At 34.4% G+C, this 24,873-nt stretch overlaps 2 protein-coding genes across 3 annotated transcripts in view; one reads left to right on the forward strand and one right to left on the reverse strand.

The window, feature by feature from the left end:
* Positions 1–479: 479 nt before the first annotated feature.
* On the forward strand, positions 480–24,135 carry LOC102807179 (nuclear valosin-containing protein-like). Of its 2 annotated transcripts, none has more exons than XM_085494071.1 (22): positions 480–788; positions 1,989–2,056; positions 2,525–2,574; positions 3,612–3,711; positions 3,833–3,902; positions 4,840–5,118; positions 6,961–7,096; positions 8,484–8,548; positions 9,528–9,662; positions 12,078–12,179; positions 13,528–13,645; positions 13,742–13,880; positions 14,438–14,575; positions 15,421–15,503; positions 15,607–15,686; positions 17,388–17,510; positions 17,825–17,992; positions 19,460–19,582; positions 19,829–20,035; positions 20,919–20,995; positions 21,413–21,584; positions 23,914–24,135. In XM_085494071.1, the coding sequence occupies exons 1-22, from the start codon at positions 699–701 to the stop codon at positions 23,947–23,949; spliced, it is 2,559 nt and encodes an 852-aa protein (XP_085350197.1). In that variant the 5' UTR covers positions 480–698; the 3' UTR covers positions 23,950–24,135. The 2 variants fall into 2 exon arrangements, with proteins under 2 accessions (XP_085350197.1, XP_085350200.1); XM_085494074.1 differs by having other exon boundaries at positions 3,836–3,902.
* The window catches only part of LOC146748638 (ubiquitin thioesterase OTUB1-like), a 38,205-nt gene continuing 28,198 nt past the window's right edge, over positions 14,867–24,873 (reverse strand). Inside the window, exon 8 of the mRNA XM_085494092.1 lies at positions 14,867–15,027. Within this exon, the coding sequence (XP_085350218.1) occupies positions 15,024–15,027 (4 nt within the window). The 3' untranslated portion in view covers positions 14,867–15,023. The remainder of the gene's footprint in view (positions 15,028–24,873) is intronic.

The raw sequence follows: 24,873 nt of genomic DNA on the forward strand, positions 1-24,873 counted from the left end.
TTTGAAATTTTTGGTAATCATAAAAGCCCATATATAATAAAAATATACATAAAATATAAAAAAATTAAATTAAATTTAAGTCGTGCAATACATCAGATTTAAATCAGATTGCCTTTACGAAGTTCACTGTGATACTGTAAGGGGAAGACTGGGCAAACAACCTAATGTTCTCAGATGAAAAGCTCCACAATTTTAGCAGAATGCAATCGGCAGTTTTGTTTTTGTCATTCCCTAGATATTCAACTTTTTACCAGATAGATGAAATCATTTTTCACAATTGTGTCTATGATATATTAAATATCTTTGCCGAAGAATCAAAATAATGACTACATAATACTAAATTGTATTCTCCTACATTGGTGGAGCTCTTTATTCTGAAGGCATCATTTTGTCTGCTCGGTCTTCCCCTAACTTTCTGTGAATCTAATAGAAAAATCATTTCGAATCTAAATCTGAAGCCAACTTCATTTTCTCAAAAAAGGCACTTCCGGTAAAATGGCGACTTCCATCGCCGAAACGTGATTGTGGTCGTTCATTTAACACTGCCACTCTGTGCGTATGAAAATAAAGTAACTTTCCAATTAGTTATTCAATTTAAACGAATGTAGACGTCTTTAAGTATTATTTGGGATCAATATAAACCAGACTTTGCACCCGATCTGAGAATTATAGTCTTAAGCACAGCTCTGTCAATCACCATGGGAAAGAAATCCAGGTCTACCTCATCGACTCCATCAAAACAGCAAGTATATATTGGTGACAGACAACTACTGAAAAGGGTCGAATTAGTAAGTTCTTGGCCCTGAAATGTTTTATTTCTTTTCATGGGTATTTCATGTTCATTATACTGTTGCAATTTAAAAAAAAAAACGTTGTAGTAAATGTTAATGCTTCCAGATGAAAGAGATCCACAAATGCAGGAAAATGCAATTCACAGTTTTTATATCACTTTTCACTCTCTAGATACTCAAACTATTATTTTATTTCATTCTCCGACAAAGGATTATGGGTCAAGTATGACATCATAGCCACTGTTGCGAAAATTGAAAAAATAATAACTTCGAAAGTTAAAGATTAAAACATGGGTAGCATACTGGTGCTAACCATACATATGGTTGTCATGGTTAAAATTTTTGGATTTTTACAATTTTTCTATCAAATGCTTAATTATTCGTATTTTTTATACAATTTATCAATGAGAGTAGCTCATACAGATTATATGTAGCCTGTTGATTGCAAAAAAGGGACAAAAAAGTGTCATTCTATTTGCAACGATCAAAATACAATGTACCGGTAATCATCTTTATTTTTTTTTACCCTTTTGGTAATGACTTTACTTTTTGCATCTTTGCAACATTCTACTAGTATTTTCTGTTATTATAATTATATACACAAGTAATGAGCCCCTTGAAAATTTTAACCAATTCGCATCAGTATTTCTTATGTTCTGGATGAAATAGTTTTCTTCATTTTCTGTATAGAGTGGTTGTGATGTAATATTTTATCCATAATTTCTTTCTGGAAAATCAAAATGATTGTCAATGTATACTAACATGAAGTGATATAGACAAAATGTACATGTAAATTTCATTCCTCTATGTGAAAATTCCTTGGTCTCATTGAAACTGTGAACTTTAAGAGCACCAAGGCAGTTAGGCGGTCTTCAAGGCAATTGTCTTTTTGGCCACCATAAATTTCTTAGTTTTTCTTAGTCTTGACTTCTCCTTTAAAATAATAACTACTGTGTGAACCAAACTGTCAACATCTTGTGGTAATTCACCATGTTATTAGGAAGTGTATTAAGTTACAATCGTTGCTTTAGGTGTGTATGGTCCATGTTTAGATTGGTTGTTGACAGATAGAAAGATAAATCAAATATTCAGAATAGCAGCCATGATTCTCTTGATTTGTTGTGAACAATTGTCATGAACATCTTACTGAACTAAATTATTGGAAGCAGCAACTTGTAATTACTGTTTTTTTTTTAGTATTTGAGTTCTCAAAGTCACATGATTGATATTGACTGTATGGTGCAAGATTTACAAAGAACATACTGGTAAGTTTACATTTATGATTAGATGTATTGTTAAGTTTATGTGATATATATCTAGTTCCAGATAATTTAATCCAGTGATCATTATTGAATTTTTCAGAGCATCATTAAAAAACAGGCATCTTTTTTTACAACATTCTGATTACCAGTTTTAGAACTATGAGCTATGACAGACCATGTAATTCATGATTGCACTAAATTTTTGCTGCAGTATATTGTCGTCTTACTTCTGAAATAAATAATCACTACGTTTGGGCACACTTTGCGTCACAAGTGTTGTAAACATTGTACATTGTCGACTAAATAAGTTTTCTCAGAATCTGAAACTATTGAAATGTCCAATTAATGAAAAATACTTTAGTAACTAAATGGGTGTAATTTCCAAATAAGCAATGACAGAAACAAAATCAAGTATCAAATGTTAGAATCATTACAAGAACCAGTCAATATAGTTATCGTTTCATTTTACAGTGAATATATGAGAAGGAAGAAGAACGTTTTTCGAAGGTCAGTACAGCGAGGTAAGTGTCATGACAGATATATACTCTGTTCTTAAATTAAAACAATGAGGTTAGTGCAGCGAGTTAAGAATCATCGGCTTGAGGTGTAAAGTCATTACAGGGCATTAAGAATCACTGGCTTAAGGTGTAAAGTCATTACAGGGCATTAAGAATCATTGGCTTAAGGTGTAAAGTCATTACAGGGCATTAAGAATCATTGGCTTAAGGTGTAAAGTCATTACAGGGCATTAAGAATCATTGGCTTAAGGTGTAAAGTCATTACAGGGCATTAAGAATCATTGGCTTAAGGTGTAAAGTCATTACAGGGCATTACGAATCATTGGCGTAAGGTGTAAAGTCATTACAGGGCATTACGAATCATTGGCTTAAGGTGTAAAGTCATTACAGGGCATTACGAATCATCGCCTTAAGGTGTAAAGTCATTACAGGGCATTACGAATCATCGGCTTAAGGTGTAAAGTCATTACAGGGCATTAAGAATCATCGGCTTAAGGTGTAAAGTCATTACAGGGCATTAAGAATCATTGGCTTAAGGTGTAAAGTCATTACAGGGCATTAAGAATCATTGGCTTAAGGTGTAAAGTCATTACAGGGCATTAAGAATCATTGGCTTAAGGTGTAAAGTTATTACAGGGCATTAAGAATCATTGGCTTAAGGTGTAAAATCATTACAGGGCATTAAGAATCATTGGCTTAAGGTGTAAAGTCATTACAGGGCATTAAGATCATTGGCTTAAGGTGTAAAGTCATTACAGGGCATTAAGAATCATTGGCTTAAGGTGTAAAGTCATTACAGGGCATTAAGAATCATTGGCTTAAGGTGTAAAGTCATTACAGGGCATTAAGAATCATTGGCTTAAGGTGTAAAGTCATTACAGGGCATTAAGAATCATTGGCTTAAGGTGTAAAGCCATTACAGGGCATTAAGAATCATTGGCTTAAGGTGAAAGTCTTTACAGGGCATTAAGCAATGTAGGTCTGTTGACTTGTCATTCAGTTATTACATCTATTACTTATTTTCTCTATTACTTTTATAGTGTACGATTGGTTGAAAAGTGAGGCACAGAGAAAAGAGTCTATTGATATTGATGAGTTGGAAGATGAACACATATCAAAACGACTCAAGAAGGATGATAGGTAATGACTAAAACTGGATGAATTCAAATGACATATTATTATACATGTACGTATATACTGTTGTTATCTACTATAGGCTGGTAAATAGCTTATTATAATCTCCATTGTATTTATATTTCAGTAGTGATGATAGTGGTGAAGAAAGTGACATTGAGTTCTCTCCAGACAACCAGGAATATGTTGAAACACAGGTTGTATTGTATTTCACTTTTAGGTAAAATGTCATAAGCAGGGATAAATTCACCTACATCTATCCATCTGCACTTGCATGTGTATTGCTGAAATATCTGTTGTTAATTACATGTTTTGCATACATGTACATACATCAAAGCCACATTTTCAGTCCATGATCGGACGCAGTCCTAAAACGAGGACTCGTGGGTTGTCTGATTATCCTTCCCGACCCGCATCTTGGACATTTCTTGGCTGATCTTTTTTAAACTTCACACACACATCATAAATCTTGGGATACATTTTCACATCTATTCCTTTTATGATAGTCTGATGGCAGAATGGCAGAAATTTTAATGTTAAAAATTAGAATGTTTATTGTTGAAAACTGGTCTTCTATGGATGGATTTTGTTCAAACTAGGTACATACATTGAAAACTATGGTTCTTTGATGCCTATCTGTTTATATTTTTAGACTGGATTCAAAAATACCAACTGGTGACCATTTTGTTTTAAAATCATTTTCAAACCTCTCACATCATGTCGCATGTATTTACTTGATGATTCAATATGGCCGAATGTTATATAGCCATTTTAATGTTAAAAATTCATCAATATATCAAACGCATTTCTGCAATTTCCTGGTCCTGCAGATTTTGTTCTAACTTGGTATGTACATTAAATATTATGGTTTTCTTGATCAGATTCACAATGGCTGACTGGTGGCCATTTTGTTTCAATGAATGCTCTTCCGAAGCCATATCTCTGACATGCTCAGACCATTTATGCTCAAACATTATATATTTATTAAACTTGATTACTCATAGGAATTATGTAAACAAATTACTTGTTTTGTCTTATTTGTTAGAAGGTAAGACAGAATGGTGTCAATATTTCTTGTGATCAGATTTCTTTTTCATAGACGGGGATTGTGACACTTATGTTTTATCTCTAAAGGACACAAATATGGTGAATATCTCCCTGACAAATCTGTATCAACAGAAGACACAGACTCCTGATTGCCATAGCACCTTCATTCCCCCACATGGTACTGACAGCACAAATAACCCCAAAGATAGGTTGTATTTTTTGGACACTAAGGGAGATCATTGTCCCTCTGAAGTACCAGCAATCAGAACTGAGGAAGGACGGAAAAGTGATGATGAAGAAAAGGAATCAGATCATAGTAGAAATGTAAATGATAACATCATGGCACAAGAAGAAAGCCAACCCAAGGTTTGTACATACACTTGCATTTAAGAAAACTGCATTTACCGTAATGAAATAAATATGATATTACGTTAATAATAATCAATTTCCACTGACATTTCTTCAACCACCACTTTTCAATGAAACTTGGTACAATGATCTAGGACAATGCACATACCTGATTGGATTTGGGTTGAATATATATACTAAGTCCAACACTATTTAATTTATTTATCAATGAACTTAGTGGGGGAGATAAATAAATGCACAAACAGTGCTCCTGTATTAAGTGGTCAGGCTATTACCTCACTGTTATTTGCTGATGACATTGTATTGACAGCATTAACAGAAAATGATTAACAAAAAGCACTTGTCACATTGCATCAATATACAAATAAATGGGGTCTGCAATTAAATACCAAAAATACAAAAATAATGATTTTCAAAAAAATTGGGCAAAAACCGAGAAACACACAATTTACATTTGGCAATAATTCGATAGAGATAAGTAATACATTTACTTATTTAGATGTTACATTTAATAAACATGGGTCATTGAACTGTACAATTGACAGACTGACTGATAAAGCTAGGAAATCAGAAGCAATGACAAAAACATTATTATCAGGATCAACAAACATTAATCTACAACTACAATGTACAATTATTTGAGAGTATTCAAATGCCTATCTTAACATATGCATCAGAAATTTGGGGTATCATTATAAATCAGGAACACTGGGACAAAACAAAAACAGAAAAACACCATCTCGGGTAATGTAGACACCTACTAAATGTCTATAACAAGACCAGCAACATTGGCACTAGAATGAAGATTGGGCGGCTCCCTTTAATTGCAAAAATACAATACCAAGCCATAAAATATTATCTCAATATTTCGAGGAATGGTCCAATAAGCTTGGCATACGATGCATTAATAGACCAGCAACAGAATCAATACAAAGATTCTTGGTTTACAAATCTTCAGAAATTACAATAAATTTACCATATACATGACATAAAAAACATCAACAAACATGAATTTAAACAGAAAACTGAAGAATACTATGAAACAAAATGGAACTTGAGTAATAGTGATCCAAATTCCAAATAGACTAAGACTAAGTGAACATAAACTAATCATTGAATCTGAAAGACACCAATAACCAAAAATAAAAATAAAAATTGAAGATAGAAAATGTGCAAAATGTAATATTACTGAAGATGAGCTACACTTTTTCACATCATGTAGTCTTTATACTACACAAAAAATACAGAAAAACTTGTTTACATTTTAAATGCTGAGAACAGACAATTGATAAAAGAATTAATTAAATACATAAAAACATCATATACGACAAAAAAACAATATTATCAATGTTAAACAAAAACTCATGGAAATGTAATATTTTAATTTTTATCTTCAAGTACCAGTAATATTTCTTTACTGTATCTTTATGATAAGTATTGTTTTAGTTTTTAGAATAATTTGTTATACCTTTATTACATTTGTATTCACCTAAATTGAATTTCTATCAATATGGTTGTAATAAAGAATTATCTTATCTTATTTGATCTTATATAGGAACTGTGTTCCAATTTATGCATATCAATAAACAAGACTTATATTCATGTTTTATATTATTAGTGAATGATAAACAAAGTTGATAGTTGATAGTTTAACAATAAATTACTGAATTACTACCGGTAAATGTAATCAGAAGGTATTGGTAATCCTTGTTTACTCTGGATTTGTATTTTAATTGTTTCCTAAAAGTTTTTGTTGAATATGGAAAATGGCTTCTAAGAATTCTATGATACACTGAATTACTGTAAAATGTTACTGAAATTCAAATGTCTCTAATGTAGGAAACTAAAATGAGTGACATGAATGTTGAAAAAGAAAAGTCAGGGAAAAGAAAACGCAAATCTCTTTCTGTAGAGCGTGACAAGAATGAGAAAAAACAAAGGTTACTGACAGAAGGTAGAAAATCCAAGAAGAAAGGTGGGTAAGGAGTGATAGAAAGAATTTTAAATTCCTTTTTCAGGATTTTTTAAAGTTATCACATGTTTATTTATTCCTTTCCCCTTCCTTTCACTGTTGAGGCATCAAGTACATGTATTTTCTTTCACTGTTGAGTCATAACATGTTTTATTCTTTCACTCTAGTCATCACATGTTTATTTTTTTTAATGTTGAGTCATAACATGTTTTATTCTTTCACTCTAGTCATCACATGTTTATTTTTTTTAATGTTGAGTCATAACATGTTTTATTCTTTCACTCTAGTCATCGCATGTTTATTTTTTTTAATGTTGAGTCATAACATGTTTTATTCTTTCACTCTAGTCATCACATGTTTATTTTTTTTAATGTTGAGTCATGTTTTATTCTTTCACTCTCGTCAACTTATGTTTATTTTTTTAATGTTGAGTCATAACATGTTTTATTCTTTCACTCTAGTCATCACATGTTTATTTTTTTTAATGTTGAGTCATGTTTTATTCTTTCACTCTCGTCAACTTATGTTTATTTTTTTAATGTTGAGGCATAACATGTTTTATTCTTTCACTCTAGTCATCACATGTTTATTTTTTTTAATGTTGAGTCATGTTTTATTCTTTCACTCTCGTCAACTTGTTTATTTTTTTAATGTTGAGTCATAACATGTTTTATTCTTTCACTCTAGTCATCACATGTTTATTTTTTTTAATGTTGAGTCATAACATGTTTTATTTTTTCACTCTAGTCATCACGTTTATTTTTTTTAATGTTGAGTCATGTTTTATTCTTTCACTCTAGTCATCACATGTTTATTTTTTTTAATGTTGAGTCATGTTTTATTCTTTCACTCTAGTCATGACATGTTTATTTTTTTATGTTGAGTCATAATATGTTTTATTCCTTCACTCTAGTCATCACATGTTTATTTTTTTAATGTTGAGTCATAACATGTTTTATTCCTTCACTCTAGTCATCACATGTTTATTTTTTTAATGTTGAGTCATAACATGTTTATTTTTTTCACTGTTGAGTCACCTCATGTTTGTTTCTTTCACTGTTGCATGTTTATTTCTTTTATTGTTGAGTCACCTCATGTTTGTTTCTTCCACTGTTGAGTCACCTCATGTTTGTTTCTTCCACTGTTGAGTCACCTCATGTTTGTTTCTTTCACTGTTGCATGTTTGTTTCTTCCACTGTTGAGTCACCTCATGTTTGTTTCTTCCACTGTTGAGTCACCTCATGTTTGTTTCTTTCACTGTTGCATGTTTATTTCTTTTATTGTTGAGTCATCACATGTTTGTTTGTTTCTTTCACTCTTTAGTTATCATATGTTTGTTTCCATCACTGTAAATGTTAATAAATATACATACATGATTTCTTATTTGTAGGAGTGGAACTACAAAACTCTACTGTTAGTTTTGAAGATATTGGTGGCAATGAACACAATATACAGGTTGGTTACAGTTTCGCTCACTAAGCATTCAAGGTAGCAGCAATAGTTTGTAATAAAGACATATTGCTACCTAAACTATGTAAGATAGCAATGTTTGTATTTTTAGGAAGCTGTGATTGAGTTGAATACTGCTGTGCAGATGTTTTTGTGACTTTATTTGCTTGGTAATACGGTAGAATGTCTTGTAATTGATGAAAACCAAATATTTGTTTCAATTACTGAGCACTGGAATAGTCACAGTTGTTTTGCAACCCAACCAATATGTCTTTTTTATTGCACTTTGATTATGAGTTCATTTAAATAAATTATGAATACATTGGATATATCAACAATAATTCAGAGACATCTTTATTTCTCACTTATTATCTTGCAAACAAACTGTCAACATTATTAAAAGTATGGCATGACTAAACATTAGGCTCAGATTTTGTTTTTTTATCTGTTTTCCAGTTTGAAGTTGTGGACCTTAATGACTTAATCAAACAATGAGACAAAATGTTCTGTATCCAAGCTTTCCAAAAATATGTATGTTCCTATTGTTGAGTAGATCTTACATTGTTTAATTAGACATGTACTAGAATAACATAATATCACTTCAGGGTCTTGCCAATAATAATCACTATCATATTTGCTTTATTAAAAGCACATCTCCAATAGAATTGAACATTTTTGTTGCATGCTACATTATTGTAATGCGTTTTGTTTTAACTTCAGACTTTTGTCAATAAATTGAAATTTGGTACATAGGTGTGTTGGGATAAGCCATATACATATTTAGTTTTAGCACACAATTTGCATAAATTAATCATTTTATAGGTATTCCACATAATAATTCACACAATAGGTATTTTATGTGTATTGAAGATGCACTTCTAATATAATAAATACAGTATTCCTTATTTGTACTTCATGCCTATAATACCCTTAGCACACAGGAGTTTTTCTAAGCTTTCTTTGATATTATTTGTATTTGTTACAGGAAATTTGTAAATTATTGGTACATATGAGACATCCTGAAGTGTATCAACAATTGGGAGTGACTCCACCTAGGGGTATATTGTTACATGGTCCACCAGGATGTGGAAAAACACTGTTAGCTCATGCTATAGCTGGGGTGAGTGACTCCACCTAGGGGTATATTGTTACATGGTCCACCAGGATGTGGAAAAACACTGTTAGCTCATGCTATAGCTGGGGTGAGTGACTCTACCTATGGGTATATTGTTACATGGTTCATCAGGATGTGGAAAAACACTGTTAGCTCATGCTATAGCTGGGGTGAGTGACTCCACCTAGGGGTATATTGTTACATAGTCCACCAGGATGTGGAAAAACACTGTTAGCTCATGCTATAGCTGGGGTGAGTGACTCTACCTAGGGGTATATTGTTACATGGTTCACCAGGATGTGGAAAAACACTGTTAGCTCATGCTATAGCTGGGGTGAGTGACTCCACCTAGGGGTATATTGTTACATGGTCTACCAGGATGTGGAAAAACACTGTTAGCTCATGCTATAGCTGGGGTGAGTGACTCTACCTAGGGGTATATTGTTACATGGTTCACCAGGATGTGGAAAAACACTGTTAGCTCATGCTATAGCTGGGGTGAGTGACTCCACCTAGGGGTATATTGTTACATAGTCCACCAGGATGTGGAAAAACACTGTTAGCTCATGCTATAGCTGGGGTGAGTGACTCTACCTAGGGGTATATTGTTACATGGTTCACCAGGATGTGGAAAAACACTGTTAGCTCATGCTATAGCTGGGGTGAGTGACTCTACCTAGGGGTATATTGTTACATGGTTCACCAGGATGTGGAAAAACACTGTTAGCTCATGCTATAGCTGGGGTGAGTGACTCCACCTAGGGGTATATTGTTACATGGTCCACCAGGATGTGGAAAAACACTGTTAGCTCATGCTATAGCTGGGGTGAGTGATTCCACCTAGGGGTATATTGTTACATGGTCCACCAGAATATGGAAAAACACTGTTAGCTCATGCTATAGCTGGGGTGAGTGACTCCACCTAGGGGTATATTGTTACATGGTCCACCAGGATGTGGAAAAACACTGTTAGCTCATGCTATAGCTGGGGTGAGTGACTCTACCTAGGGGTATATTGTTACATAGTCCACCAGGATGTGGACAAACACTGTTAGCTCATGCTATAGCTGGGGTGAGTGACTCTACCTAGGGGTATATTGTTACATGGTCCACCAGGATGTGGAAAAACACTGTTAGCTCATGCTATAGCTGGGGTGAGTGACTCCACCTAGGGGTATATTGTTACATGGTCCACCAGGATGTGGAAAAACACTGTTAGCTCGTGCTATAGCTGGTGTGAGTGATTCCACCTAGGGGTATATTGTTACATGGTCCACCAGGATGTGGACAAACACTGTTAGCTCGTGCTATAGCTGGGGTGAGTGATTCCACCTAGGGGTATATTGTTACATGGTCCACCAGGATGTGGACAAACACTGTTAGCTCATGCTATAGCTGGGGTGAGTGACTCCACCTAGGGGTATATTGTTACATGGTCTACTAGGATGTGGAAAAACACTGTTAGCTCATGCTATAGCTGGGGTGAGTGACTCCACCTAGGGGTATATTGTTACATGGTCCACCAGGCAGGATGTGGAAAAACACTGTTAGCTCATGCTATAGCTGGGGTGAGTGACTCCACCTAGGGGTATATTGTTACATGGTCCACCAGGATGTGGAAAAACATTGTTAGCTCATGCTATAGCTGAGGTGAGTGACTCCACCTAGGGGTATATTGTTACATGGTCCACCAGAATATGGAAAAACACTGTTAGCTCATGCTATAGCTGGGGTGAGTGATTCCACCTAGGGGTATATTGTTACATGGTCCACCAGAATATGGAAAAACACTGTTAGCTCATGCTATAGCTGGGGTGAGTGACTCCACCTAGGGGTATATTGTTACATGGTCCACCAGGATGTGGACAAACACTGTTAGCTCATGCTATAGCTGGGGTGAGTGACTCCACCTAGGGGTATATTGTTACATGGTCCACCAGGATGTGGAAAAACACTGTTAGCTCATGCTATAGCTGGGGTGAGTGACTCCACCTAGAGGTATATTGTTACATGGTCCACCAAGATATGGAAAAACACTGTTAGCTCATGCTATAGCTGGGGTGAGTGACTCCACCTAAGGGTATATTGTTACATGGTCCACCAGGATGTGGAAAAACACTGTTAGCTCATGCTATAGCTGGGGTGAGTGACTCCACCTAGGGGTATATTGTTACATGGTCCACCAGGATGTGGAAAAACACTGTTAGCTCATGCTATAGCTGGGGTGAGTGACTCCACCTAGGGGTATATTGTTACATGGTCCACCAGGATGTGGAAAAACACTGTTAGCTCATGCTATAGCTGGGGTGAGTGACTCCACCTAGGGGTATATTGTTACATTGACAATCTAGATGTGAAAAGATATTGTTAGCTCATTGCTCAAATTAATGAAACTTAATGTTACCTTCTCACATTTTATAGGAGTTAGATCTGCCATTTTTAAAAATAGCGGCTCCTGAGATAGTATCAGGAGTGTCAGGTGAATCAGAAGAGAATATCAGAGACCTTTTTGAAAAAGCAGTGGTAAGTTACAGTCACATAAACTTATTGTTAGTTACATCCAGGCAGACAACACTTTGATACAGTGTAGGTTTCTCACAAGAGAAATATACACATAAACTGTGTGTTCGGTGGTAAATGAATATCAAATGATCATTCTGGCAATGTTGCAAGTTGTTGACTATATTTAGGCTTTGAAATCATCACATGTCCTCGCACCTGAAACTGGGATCTTTATTTCGACCAGTATCTTTCCTTCTTAACAATCCTACATTAGATGTTTTCATTTTCATGTTAATGTTCTGATGTTGCTTTTTTAAATCTGTACAAAAATGTATTTGCTAAGTTGGTCTTTCTGATGATTTTCAATGAAATCACCTTTCATAACCCTCAATCCAATACCCTTCAAAACATGAATTGGGCTGTCCATTCAACACATGGGGCAGGGGGTCAACTGAAGTGAAGTTAACTCCCAATTTTTTTGTGCAAAGCATACACTTTCAAATTTGTACTTGTTTTGTATCTGTAAATATCTGTAAACGATGAAACTGCCTTGTGTCAATAGACTAATAGACATCAGTGTGTGTTCCTCTAAATTGTGTTTTGGTAATGACAACATGCTTTTAAATGCCGTGTTTCAAATCACAGTGTTAAGTTATACAGTTTGTGCAATCACAGCATTTTGGGTAAAAAGTTATATTTTCAATTTCTTCTTGAAAATTGCAAGTCTGGTTTCTGTGATATTGTATAAATGTAGATATCTCAGATGGACGTCTGTTAGTTTTGTTCATTTCATCTTGATATCTTCAACAATTCTTATTTTCGATAAAAACAGAAATCCAAAAGTGTTGCAGACTAGCTTTAGTTGATACACAGGATGTCTGTGTTAAATACATATGAATGTAGATAATTGTATGTAAATTATTTCATTATTTGAATTAGTTATTTCATATACAGGGATTGTAACATTTATGTCTCATTTATTGTGATCATTCAGATAGGCTACAAATTGTTACATTGCCATCAGTGATTGTGTTAGCATTTTCATGTAGCGAGTCCCGAGGAGAAATGAACAGGAACTTGCAACATATTCTGTGTACAAATGGGACCTCTTTTTATACTAAAGTAGAGTTCCATATATCTCTAATATTAGAGCCCACAATGCAGGATATAGGGTTAACACAATCTCTGCTCCCGTCACAAATGTCATATATTGTTTAAAAGATATTTTCCCATGATTTTGTTGTCAAAATAACAGGAGAATATAACTTTATATTTAAATCTAGTTTCTGATATCATGAATGCTTGATGTGAATATCATTTATTAGGGTCAGCTATCAATTTGAAAATGTTTGTTGTTTTTCAAATGTAGCTCAGTGCGCCATGTATTGTATTTATTGATGAAATTGATGCAATTACACCGAAAAGAGAAACTGCACAAAGAGAAATGGAACGGAGAATAGTTGCTCAACTTCTTACATGTATGGATGGTAAGTACTTTGGTACACAGGGTACAATTTGTTCACTGTAAAGCTTTCCTCTTTCATGACATTTTTAACACAATGTTTGATATAATTGCATTGTAGAGTTGAGTACAAGTGCAGCTCAAGTGTTAGTTATAGGAGCAACTAATAGAGCTGATTCATTGGAGCCAGCACTACGAAGAGCTGGAAGATTTGACAGGGAAATATCCTTGGGTATACCTGATGAAGAATCAAGAAAAAGGTAAAAGAATAATGAAAACATATAATTTTGATATGAAATTATTATTATTGAGCAACTCCACCATTCATCAATCAATATATATCACATTAATTTGTATATATGTTTAATAGTGAAATAAAAAAACTTCATTCATTCATATGCAAATTAGTGTTTATCTTTGTTTCAATTCATCAAAATGATTAATCAAATGAGTATGACTCATTAGATTCCCTTTTTCAGAGATTATTAATTGATGTAATATGATCATAAGTCATGTTCTTTTGTTAAATTTGAACATTTTGAAGATTTGGCTACTTGAATGATTTGATAAATATGATTTTTACACGATCACAAGTTTTTATACCCTATTTATCATTGTCATTTGAGTGCGCATGTCTTAAATGTCTTAGCGTATTCTATTAATTTGCATACAGCAATGCCATTCGTGAGTGCATGAAATTGTTGGTATACAACAATAATATGTCTAAAAACTCTACTACATCCATGGGCAGTTTATGCTTTGCCACATGTGTCTCTAAGAGGTGTTTATCATGTTTACCGTATGTTTTGTTTTTCAGAATTATGCAAGTATTATGTAAAAGTTTAAAATTGTCAGAGGATTTTGATTTTAGTTTTCTGGCATCACAAACACCTGGTTATGTAGGAGCAGATCTCATGTCGCTTTGCAGAGAAGCTGCTATGTGTGCAGTTAACAGGTAAAATCCATGTTAATTTTTCAAAGTGCTATTCACTGAACCATCCATAATAAATGAATATAACTAAATTTAAGCCCTGCCCTATCCCTGCCATGATTCAATCAGTGATGTTTTATAAGTCAAGTGAAGCATTACAACTGAATTAAATTTTTTTTATCTTCAGACAAAACTGAAAAGTTGTGAAGAAATTAATTTTGTTTCATAAAAACATAATGCATTATTAATACCAACATTCAATCTGATGTGCATGCTTATAACCATGGTAACGGTAGTTCAAAAACTAGACATATGCAAGTCACTGTGTTTATATTTTCAATGATTATTGTATGGCACTCAGAAGCTCTTCTTCAAGTCTTTTCTCATGTAGTTATTTTTTCTGTTATCGTCAGAACAGTGCTGCCCATATAATGTGTTCAGCCGTCCTGTTGACATCGTCATAGATGAGCTGTCATCTGTAAAAATTCATCAGGATCTTACACTGTGATAATTTATGAATGTTGCAACTTTTAAATTCAGTATGTTTCATCAAAGTGTTGAAGAGAATATAACTTTAAATACTGTGAAATACTTTATTTTCGTTGAAATTATTTTTTGCTGAAAAGACGTTTTGGGTGTTTTGTATGGAATTTATTTTCACTGATTTTTGATGAGTTTAATGTAAAATATAGGAAAAAAGTATATTCGCTGGATTTTATTTTCACTGAATCATTTCTTCAGCGAAAATAGCGAAAATTAATTCCAAGCAAAAGTAAAGTATTTTACAGTAATACATAATAAAAACATGCTGTAGAATTGATTGAATTGAGACTTGAGATTACCGATAATTTCTCTTCATATTCATTTAGGGCATTTGATAAGCTAGAAAGTAAACAAGATTCATCGGTCAGTGTTGTTGATGAAAACGCCAGTGATAAGGATGTTAAATCAGGTATGTCACACTGATCCTATTCAATCTCTAGGATACAATCACAATCCTATCGTAAAATCAGCGAACACATATTCAGCTTAATCTAAATTTGATTTTGTTTCAGTTCTTTCTTGGTTAAGGGGCCAACCTCCATTGACTGAGGAGCAACTGCAGGATCTTTATATTAATATAGATGACTTTAAAGTAAGTGAATCTGATATTTGCATTATCAGGTCTAGCTATAGCTCTGATATTAGCTGTATACTGTAGCTAACATGTAATGTAGCTAATTTTAAAAGAATGTTTATCCTTACAATGTAATTGTAAGTTGTTACTTTAGCTTAATTTCAGCAATAAGTCAAAAATCACTAAAAATGTTATATGACATCGATATGATATTTCGTAATTTAGCCTTTTTTACACACATTTCAGAAAGATCTGACGAGATAAAAAAAAAAACCATCCCTGAATAGCAAGGCAAACATTTATGAGGGGCGTTCAATAAGTAATGCCACTGATCTATTTCCCATAGCAGGAGATTAATGAAACTTGGCACAGTTATTAGTCATTCTCTACATAGGAACCACCCAGAGTTATGCATTTCTCCCATCGTTTGATGCAGCTCTGGACACCGTTTTTTGTAGAACACCCTAGGCTGGTCCTCCAACCCAGTCGTAACTTCAGAAATTAAGGCTGCCTTATCTGGGAAACGCTTTCCTTTCAAAAACAACTTCATGGCTGGGAAGAGATTAAAGTCACATGGTGCAAGGTCAGGAGAGTAAGGGGGATGGGGGAGAATTTCATAGCCATGCTTCTGATTTGGCGACATGCGAGTTGTGGACCAGAGTATTGTCCTGCAGGAGGAGGATGCCTTTGCTGATCTTGCCTCGCCTCTTGATTTTGATAGCTTCTCTTAATTTCATCAAAAGTGAAGCGTAATAAGCTCCTGTAATTGTGGTCCCCTTTGCCAGGAAATCTGTCATCACTACTTCGTCCTGTTCCCAGAAGACTGTGAGCATGACCTTGTCAGCGGAGGGCTGCACCCTTGCCTTCTTTAGAAGTGGTGAGTCCAAGTGCTTCCATTGCATTGACTGGGCTTTGGTCTCTGGATCATAGTGATGGACCTAAGTTTCATCCTGTGTAATCAGTCTTTTGAAAAACTTTGACTCATCTTCTTGGCACATTTCCAAATTCATCCTCAAGCACTTGACGCGTTGTTGCTTCTGGAAAGGTGAGAGCAACCTTGGAATCCTTCTGGCAGACACCTTATGCATATGCAAATGGTCATGAATGATAGTTTCCACAGACCCTGTACTAATCTTGACTTTTTGGGCCATTTGGCGAACAGTAATGCATTGATCTCCCAAAATGGCTGCCTCAACTTGATGGACAGATGCCTCATCAATGGCAGAATAGAGACGACCAGGTCTTTTGGCCATGTTTGAATTCACGATGCCAGTGTTGTACAAGGTCATATGATGGAGCATCATCACCATAAATTTCTTTCCTTTCATCAAAAGTCTCCTTTGGTGTGCTTCCTTTCAAATTCAAAAAAACGGATCACTGTGCAATTCAACTGGCTCCATTTTACACCTGACTCAGTTCAAACACCTGTAAATCAGAAACCACAATTAGTTCAGATCTGTTTTTTGCAACATAACCCATAGAGATGTAAATCATTTCTTCTAGATCCGACAACTGGAAGTGGGTCAGGGGCACGCCCCTCGTATTCTAACTACTGTATACATTTTGAACTGCACCACTTCATGGCATGCTTTGATGCACCACAATTCCTACATTTGCATACCAGTGATGCTATGTTTATACCGCTAATAATTTGCACTTCAAAAGACTGTATACTATTAGTCATTAATGTAAGGATTGACTAAAAATTTCATCTTGTAGGAAGCTTTACCACTTGTTCAGCCATCTGCAAAACGTGAAGGATTTGTGACAATACCTGATGTTACTTGGAATGACATTGGAGCATTGGAAGCAGTTAGAGATGAACTCTCCATGGCTATACTTGTATGTATATCTAAATAACTATTAATGTCCTGAATTACTCCAGTGAGAACCTTCTTGTAAGATATTATTAAGACATCTGTCATAATATTGAAATTCTCTTGGAAATAATGTTTAAAAACTATCGTAAAAACTGAAAATGGAATCCCCCAAAAATTATTTTCATACAATTACCAGAAAATCCTATAGGATTATTATTGAAATCCCATAGAAATAGTATTGAGCTGCTATATGTAATACCATTGTATCATGTATGAAGAATAGCCTGTACAACTACTATAGGAATCATTTTGAAAATAGAGTTGTTATGGTTACAGGCTCCTGTTAGAAATCCTGTTGCATTCAAGGCACTTGGTTTAAACAACCCTCCTGGGATACTCTTAGCAGGACCACCTGGTTGTGGTAAAACACTTCTAGCTAAAGCTATAGCTAATGAATCAGGGATCAATTTTATATCTGTCAAAGGGCCAGAACTTTTGAATATGGTGAGTCATTATTTTGTTTCTTTATCTTTCAAGACACATTGCAATTTAAACACTGGACCCAATTGTAGTTCCCAAACAGTAGTCCAAAAATAGGTATGTCAACAGACCTGATTAGATTTTCATTAAAATTTATACATATTAATGATATAATTTGCCTTTGATTAAGTAATTTTTACCTATTCTAGGTATCACAAGAACATTTCAATGGAGTTTGGGCCATACATGTAGATGCTTTGTTTTTGAGTGCAATATTTGGCAAGATATTACCTCATTTCTGAACATTTTTAATATATTGTGAAGTTTAAGTTTTTTTATACCAGGCTAATATTAATTTTATTTAACATGTTTATTGTTTATAACTTTCACTCTCAGTACAAACCGTATTTTGTGAAAGGTTTACCTTGAATGAAGGTTTATCACAGATTCAAATCGCTATTGGTCTATAGAAGGTGTGGTTATGCTACCTCTTTCAGTACACACAGTGACACTAACGCATGATGTGATCGATATCAGCTGGTTGAGTTGATTAGTTCTATTTTACTATAAATAAACAAAAAGCAGAGTTTCTTGAAATTTGGAACATAGTTACACAATTATAAATGCAAAATTTAGAAGTTACTTTTTTTCGTATTGAAAAACTGTTGATGAATGTAATCCTGATGTAGCTTTGGTAATAATGGGACGTCTTTATTTGTTTCACTATAACTTAAATAATGAATGTAATGTATATTGCAAAATTTGAATTCGTACAAAACCACATGTGACAAAACCCGCTGTTATTGTTAACCCCAGTGATCATAGACGTACTAGAGTCCCATTTCCATTCCATATACATTTTGTACATTGCGTTATTTTCAAAGTACACTGTATCACCACATACACACACTATGGACCTACAAACCCAAGTCTATAACTGAACACAGTATAAATTTCATTTCAAACTTTCAACTTGGGGTTGTATTTCCTACTTTGTGCAATTTCACTTTTGCAAACACAATTTTCATTGTTTTTGTTGACCTTTGAGCTTTTGTTCCGAAAATGTGCCCAGGTGCTGTGAGGCACACAGGAACATGTTTTCAGTGTACGAAGGCCCTTGCAATTTTTCTCCTGTAGTTATATAACTATTTTTCCCTTTGAGTTATAATTCAGACATGCTTACATACATACATACATACGACACTGAATGCCCTGCATAGTTATTTGCAGGTTTTGATGAAATTGATGGTGGCAATTTTCATCCAAAAAAAAAAAAAATTAAAATGACATATCTTGTAGAAGGTGTAGGAAGCACACTTACTGTCAAATTGTCAGTTTATGTATATTACAATTACTTAGCTGAGATCTACTTATTATTGACTATTTAAATTTTGATACTAAACACTGTATATGCACTAAAATGCAATTGATACATGTAGGCAAGGCTTAGGTAGTTTCTCTATGTTTTAAAAAAAGAATGTTATTTTCTAGTACGTGGGTGAGAGTGAAAGAGCTGTTAGACAGTGTTTCCAAAGAGCAAGGAATTCAGCACCATGTGTTATATTCTTTGATGAATTAGATGCTCTATGTCCCAGAAGAGCTAATGTTTCTGAGGTAAGTACATGCAGCAGGGCATAGCATTCTGACTCACTGAATTGACATGAGTTGTAAACGGAAATGTGGGATTGTTGTCTATATTTCTATGATTTGGTATGGTACAAGGTTGTAAAGTCATGGCAATGCAAAACTGGATATGCTACATTATTGTGTAAGTGAAATTTAGAACTGTCCACCAAGATGTGGTATATACTTGCATACTTATCATACCAGGACTGACTGCTACAATGGTTCATTTTTCAGTCTGGCTCCAGTGCCCGTGTAGTTAATCAATTATTAACTGAAATGGATGGACTAGAAAGCAGAAAACAAGTTTTTATAATGGGTGCGACTAATAGGCCAGATATAATAGACCCAGCTGTACTCAGACCTGGACGACTTGACAAGATACTTTATGTGGGTATACCAAGTCAGGAGGATAGGATTAAAATATTGACAACTATTACTAAGGTAAGAATTTAGTTTGTTTTCTGTAAAACCAGATATCCTTGAAATATAGCAAGATATCTCTGATAATGTAGTGAATGTGTGTAAGATATCTCTGATAATGTAGTGAATGTGTGTAAGATATCTCTGATAATATAGTGAATGTGTGTAAGATATCTCTGATAATATAGTGAATGTGTGTAAGATATCTCTGATAATACATGTATAGTAAACTCATGTAAGATATCTCTGATAATATAGTGAATGTGTGTAAGATATCTCTGATAATACATGTATAGTAAACTCATGTAAGATATCTCTGATAATATAGTGAATGTGTGTAAGATATCTCTGATAATACATGTATAGCAAACTCATGTAAGATATCTCTGATAATATAGTGAATGTGTGTAAGATATCTCTGATAATATAGTGAATGTGTGTAAGATATCTCTGATAATACATGTATAGTAAACTCATGTAAGATATCTCTGATAATATAGTGAATGTGTGTAAGATATCTCTGATAATACATGTATAGCAAACTCATGTAAGATATCTCTGATAATACATGTATAGTAAACTCATGTAAGATATCTCTGATAATATAGTGAATGTGTGTAAGATATCTCTGATAATACACGTATAGCAAACTCATGTAAGATATCTCTGATAATATAGTGAATGTGTGTAAGATATCTGTGATAATACATGTATAGTAAACTCATGTAAGATATCTCTGATAATATAGTGAATGTGTGTAAGATATCTCTGATAATACATGTATAGCAAACTCATGTAAGATATCTCTGATAATATAGTGAATGTGTGTAAGATATCTCTGATAATACATGTATAGCCCAACTCATGTAAGATTTTTCTAAACATTGCTTATAATGTATTACAGAATGGAACCAAACCATGCTTAGCTGCTAATGTTCATATTGTGAATATAGCAGAAGATTCTCGATGTGAAGGATTTACGTAAGTGAATTAAAAATCCTTTTGGTGAAATTATAAGGTTAACCATGATTATTTTATCCTGAGGGTACTCGCCTGTATTGTTGGGGGGATACTCTACAGCCATTTGAAAACTAACCCAAAACATTCAATACTGGATGTGCTTTTGGCTGAAATGCCCAAAAAACTTTTTTTTAACCTCAAAATGCCCCATTTTATGTTAAATTGGTTATAACTGTCAAAACAAGCCATTAAAAATGAGCAGCTGGATCTCAAAAACAGAGGTCAAAACTGTTGTGCCTTACCTACAGACCTTTTCAGTAATTTATCTATGGGGTAGCATATTTTATACGATGACGTATGATCTATGACTTTATTGATACAAGTGTATTTCATATTTTGCACATACACTCACTTCTATTTGTGTCAATATCTCTACAGTGGAGCTGACTTGGCAGCCCTCGTCAGGGAGGCATCTATGTCTGCATTGAAGAAAATACTATCTACAGTAACCACCGACACACCCAGTAATCCAGCATCCACATTAATAGAGGTTGATAACACCGATTTTGATATTGCATTTACGAAAGTGAAACCCTCAGTTTCTGTTACGGTATGTGATACATAATCAGAATGAATGTCTACGACATCATAGGTTGTGAGAGATAAATGATATGGTCACTAAATATACACTATGCCTGCTTACATACATGTATACTAACAGATTATACTGTATATGCCCAAGGCAAAAGCGTTAGATCAATGATCCGCTCTACTTTGTAAGGTTTGTTGAGTACCGTAATAGTAAAGTAAGTGTACAAAGGTTGCCATGGGTAACTAAAAAAGGTAGAATGAATTTTATTTACCCTTTCATTTCTTTATCGATTTGACGCATGAGATTATCATGATTGCATGCAGGAGAAAGTACTATAAAATAGGCAGGGTATGACAGTGCATGTTATTTATCAGGGACAGTTTAATGCCAAATAAATAATAAATTTCCCATGTACATACTGAAAACTTTGCTTGATCAAGACTATTCTTCAAGTGTTTACACCCTGGCATTGGCAGTAAAAAATAACTTATTTTTTTGAGTTGGTTACAGTACTGTAATGGTATATCATTTCTATCTCCGGTAAGATTATTTGATCTGTCAAGGGACTAACCTTGAATAGGTACAGCTATGCATCTAGTAATAACAAGTCATTGAAAATGACACAGTCCCCGTTAAATTTTTGAAAGTTCTCTTTGTGCTCGTCATATTCAAGTGGAGGGATCGTCGCGAGCGTGTTCTTGAAACTTGAGTTCCAAGTGGCGTATACAACAGATTGTTTATTTACATCAAAACACGTGTTCTGTGTAGTAGTAATATGGCCAAATATAAAAACAGCCGTTATTCGGCCATCTTTGATCTGATTACGAAACACACTCATATGTATGATGTATGTGCCAAATACGAGTGAAAATGGTACATAAATTGTGGAAATATAGTAGTAATGCCAAAAAGTCAGATGGCTGTCAATCAGCCATCCTTGACCAGATTTTGAAACAAATTGTCATGGACATGCATCCTAACATGTATAAAGTACATGTATGTGCCAAATTTGAATGAAAACTGACAGAGCACGTCCAAGATACCCCATATAAAAAAAACAAGATGCCTGCCAGTTGACCATCTTTGATATAATTACGAAATAAATCGTCATGGACATGTATAATCTATGTACCAATGACAACTGACAAAGCATGTCCAAAATACAACATTTTCAAAAAACAAGATGGCTGCTAGTCGGCCATTTTGAATCAAATCGCCAAACCACTGCATGTGCATATGTCCCACATAAGGTACTAGGCACATGCAAAGAATGAACGGAATTGGTCAACAGGATTCTGAAATATGACTCTGGACAGACTGACTCACGGACGGTCGGGGACATGTATCCTAACATGTATGATCTATGTACTAAATTTGAATGAAAACTGAAAAAGCATGTCCAAAATACAACATTTTCAAGATGGCTGCCAGTCGGCCATTTTGAATCGAATCCACATAAGGTACTAGACACATGCAAAGAATGAACGGAATCGGTCCACATGATTCTGGACGGATGGACGGACACCGAATTATAAGTCCCTTCGAACGAGGACTAACAATGTATCATGAAAAATAATCGCACAGCTGTGATGATTAAAGTTTCTGGAATGGTTTTAAATAATTTAACATGTTGTGTATCTTGTTTTTTGGTTGCAAGCGTGCACTATAATGAGAAAAAGTGCTTGGTATACGTGAACAGAAAATCGCTGGTCACATGTTCTATATGGCAAACACCTATTGGTCAGCTAGAAACTTGTCCTACTCAGTCTATTTATCATGAAGAGCAGGTTAAAAGCATCCCACATTTGAGCGTTTTCAAAAAAGTGCTCGGTCATGGATATACATACATATTCAAAAACTCAGACCAACCAATACATGTCTCATCACTGTGTGTAGATCTGCTTTTTCATTTCTGGCTGCAATGTTACTAATACAATTTTTGAAGCCAAGGAAGCAGTATGTCTTGTACTGTGACCCATAAGCACTTTTGCCTCCCACCTTTGGCCTGCCCACACATATTAAATGACATATCACACTACTGAATATACACCACTCTTTCCCATTCATACTGACAGTTCAAATTGTAACAGATCACACTACTGAATATACACCACTCTTTCCCATTCATACTGACAGTTCAAATTGTAACAGATCACACTACTGAATATACACCACTCTTTCCCATTCATACTGACAGTTCAAATTCTAACAGATCACACTACTGAATATACACCACTCTTTCCCATTCATACTGACAGTTCAAATTCTAACAGATCACACTACTGAATATACACCACTCTTTCCCATTCATACTGACAGTTCAAATTGTAATTTGTTTTTTGAACAGGATAAGAAAATGTACGAGAAGATGAAGTGTGCATGAATATCATCGTAATTTTAAAAACAGGATTGAGATCGTCAACTACAATAGATAGTTGTTTTCAAGAATATGATGACAAATAAAACCTTGCCCTGTGGCATTGTCTACATTTACATTTTCACAATAACTTTGTATTGTAGTTTACAAATGTCCCATCTGAAGTATAAATAAACAAGACATTGTCAATGACATAGTGACTGACAATTTATTATGTTTAAATGAGTTGAGAGTATTCAGCATGTGAAAAATATGTCAACTTACGCAGGTTTTGTTCAATGCGACACCTGCTAGGAACATTTTCATATCGTATTTGGACATTTTGTGCATGAACAAAAGGCACACAAAAAATAATACCAACCCACCATGAGTGATGTTTGAAAGAAATCAGCACAGGCACTGCATTTTGCTTAGCACATGATAGATGTTCAGTGGAGGGAGTGTCAATTTTCTATTTCACCTGACCCAAATTATAGGAAATTAAAAGATTTTCCTACTTGGAAAGATGTAAATTTTAACACTTAATCATATTTTTGTGGTGCGTCAGATGATCCACTTAAGAATTATGAATAGTAACTTAGAGTACCTTTCATACACAAGAACTCCTTCGGCCAATACAATAATTTGAAATGTGTGGCACTAACGTACACTTGTATTCTCATTAGGCCAAAAAACAAACAAACTTATGTTGCCCTCAAGTTGGATCGGCTGGAATTTTTTTTTCTTTCTTAAACTCGTGAAAACTAAGGGCATTGTAAATAGCCGAGGTATATGGACTTCATAGTATTTGGAATATGTCAGAGAAATACAGATCAACCCCTGGGATTAAAAAACGGTCCGGGATCGTTAATTTTTAGAAGAAACATTTTTTTACTGCTTAAAATAGTGAGCTTTTTTATTAAAAAAACGCGACCCGATATTTCATAATTT

This window comes from Saccoglossus kowalevskii, chromosome 2 (genome assembly GCF_978046115.1).
Source record: "Saccoglossus kowalevskii chromosome 2, keSacKowa6.1, whole genome shotgun sequence".
Lineage (NCBI taxonomy): Eukaryota > Metazoa > Hemichordata > Enteropneusta > Harrimaniidae > Saccoglossus > Saccoglossus kowalevskii.

Coding starts and splice junctions, on each gene's coding strand:
- LOC102807179 (XM_085494071.1), top strand. CDS start 699: ATGGGAAAGAAATCCAGGTCTACCTCATCGACTCCATCAAAACAGCAA. Junction 12,180..13,527: donor ACCTTTTTGAAAAAGCAGTG/GTAAGTTACAGT, acceptor TTTCAAATGTAG/CTCAGTGCGCCATGTATTGT. Junction 20,996..21,412: donor TCTCGATGTGAAGGATTTAC/GTAAGTGAATTA, acceptor ATATCTCTACAG/TGGAGCTGACTTGGCAGCCC.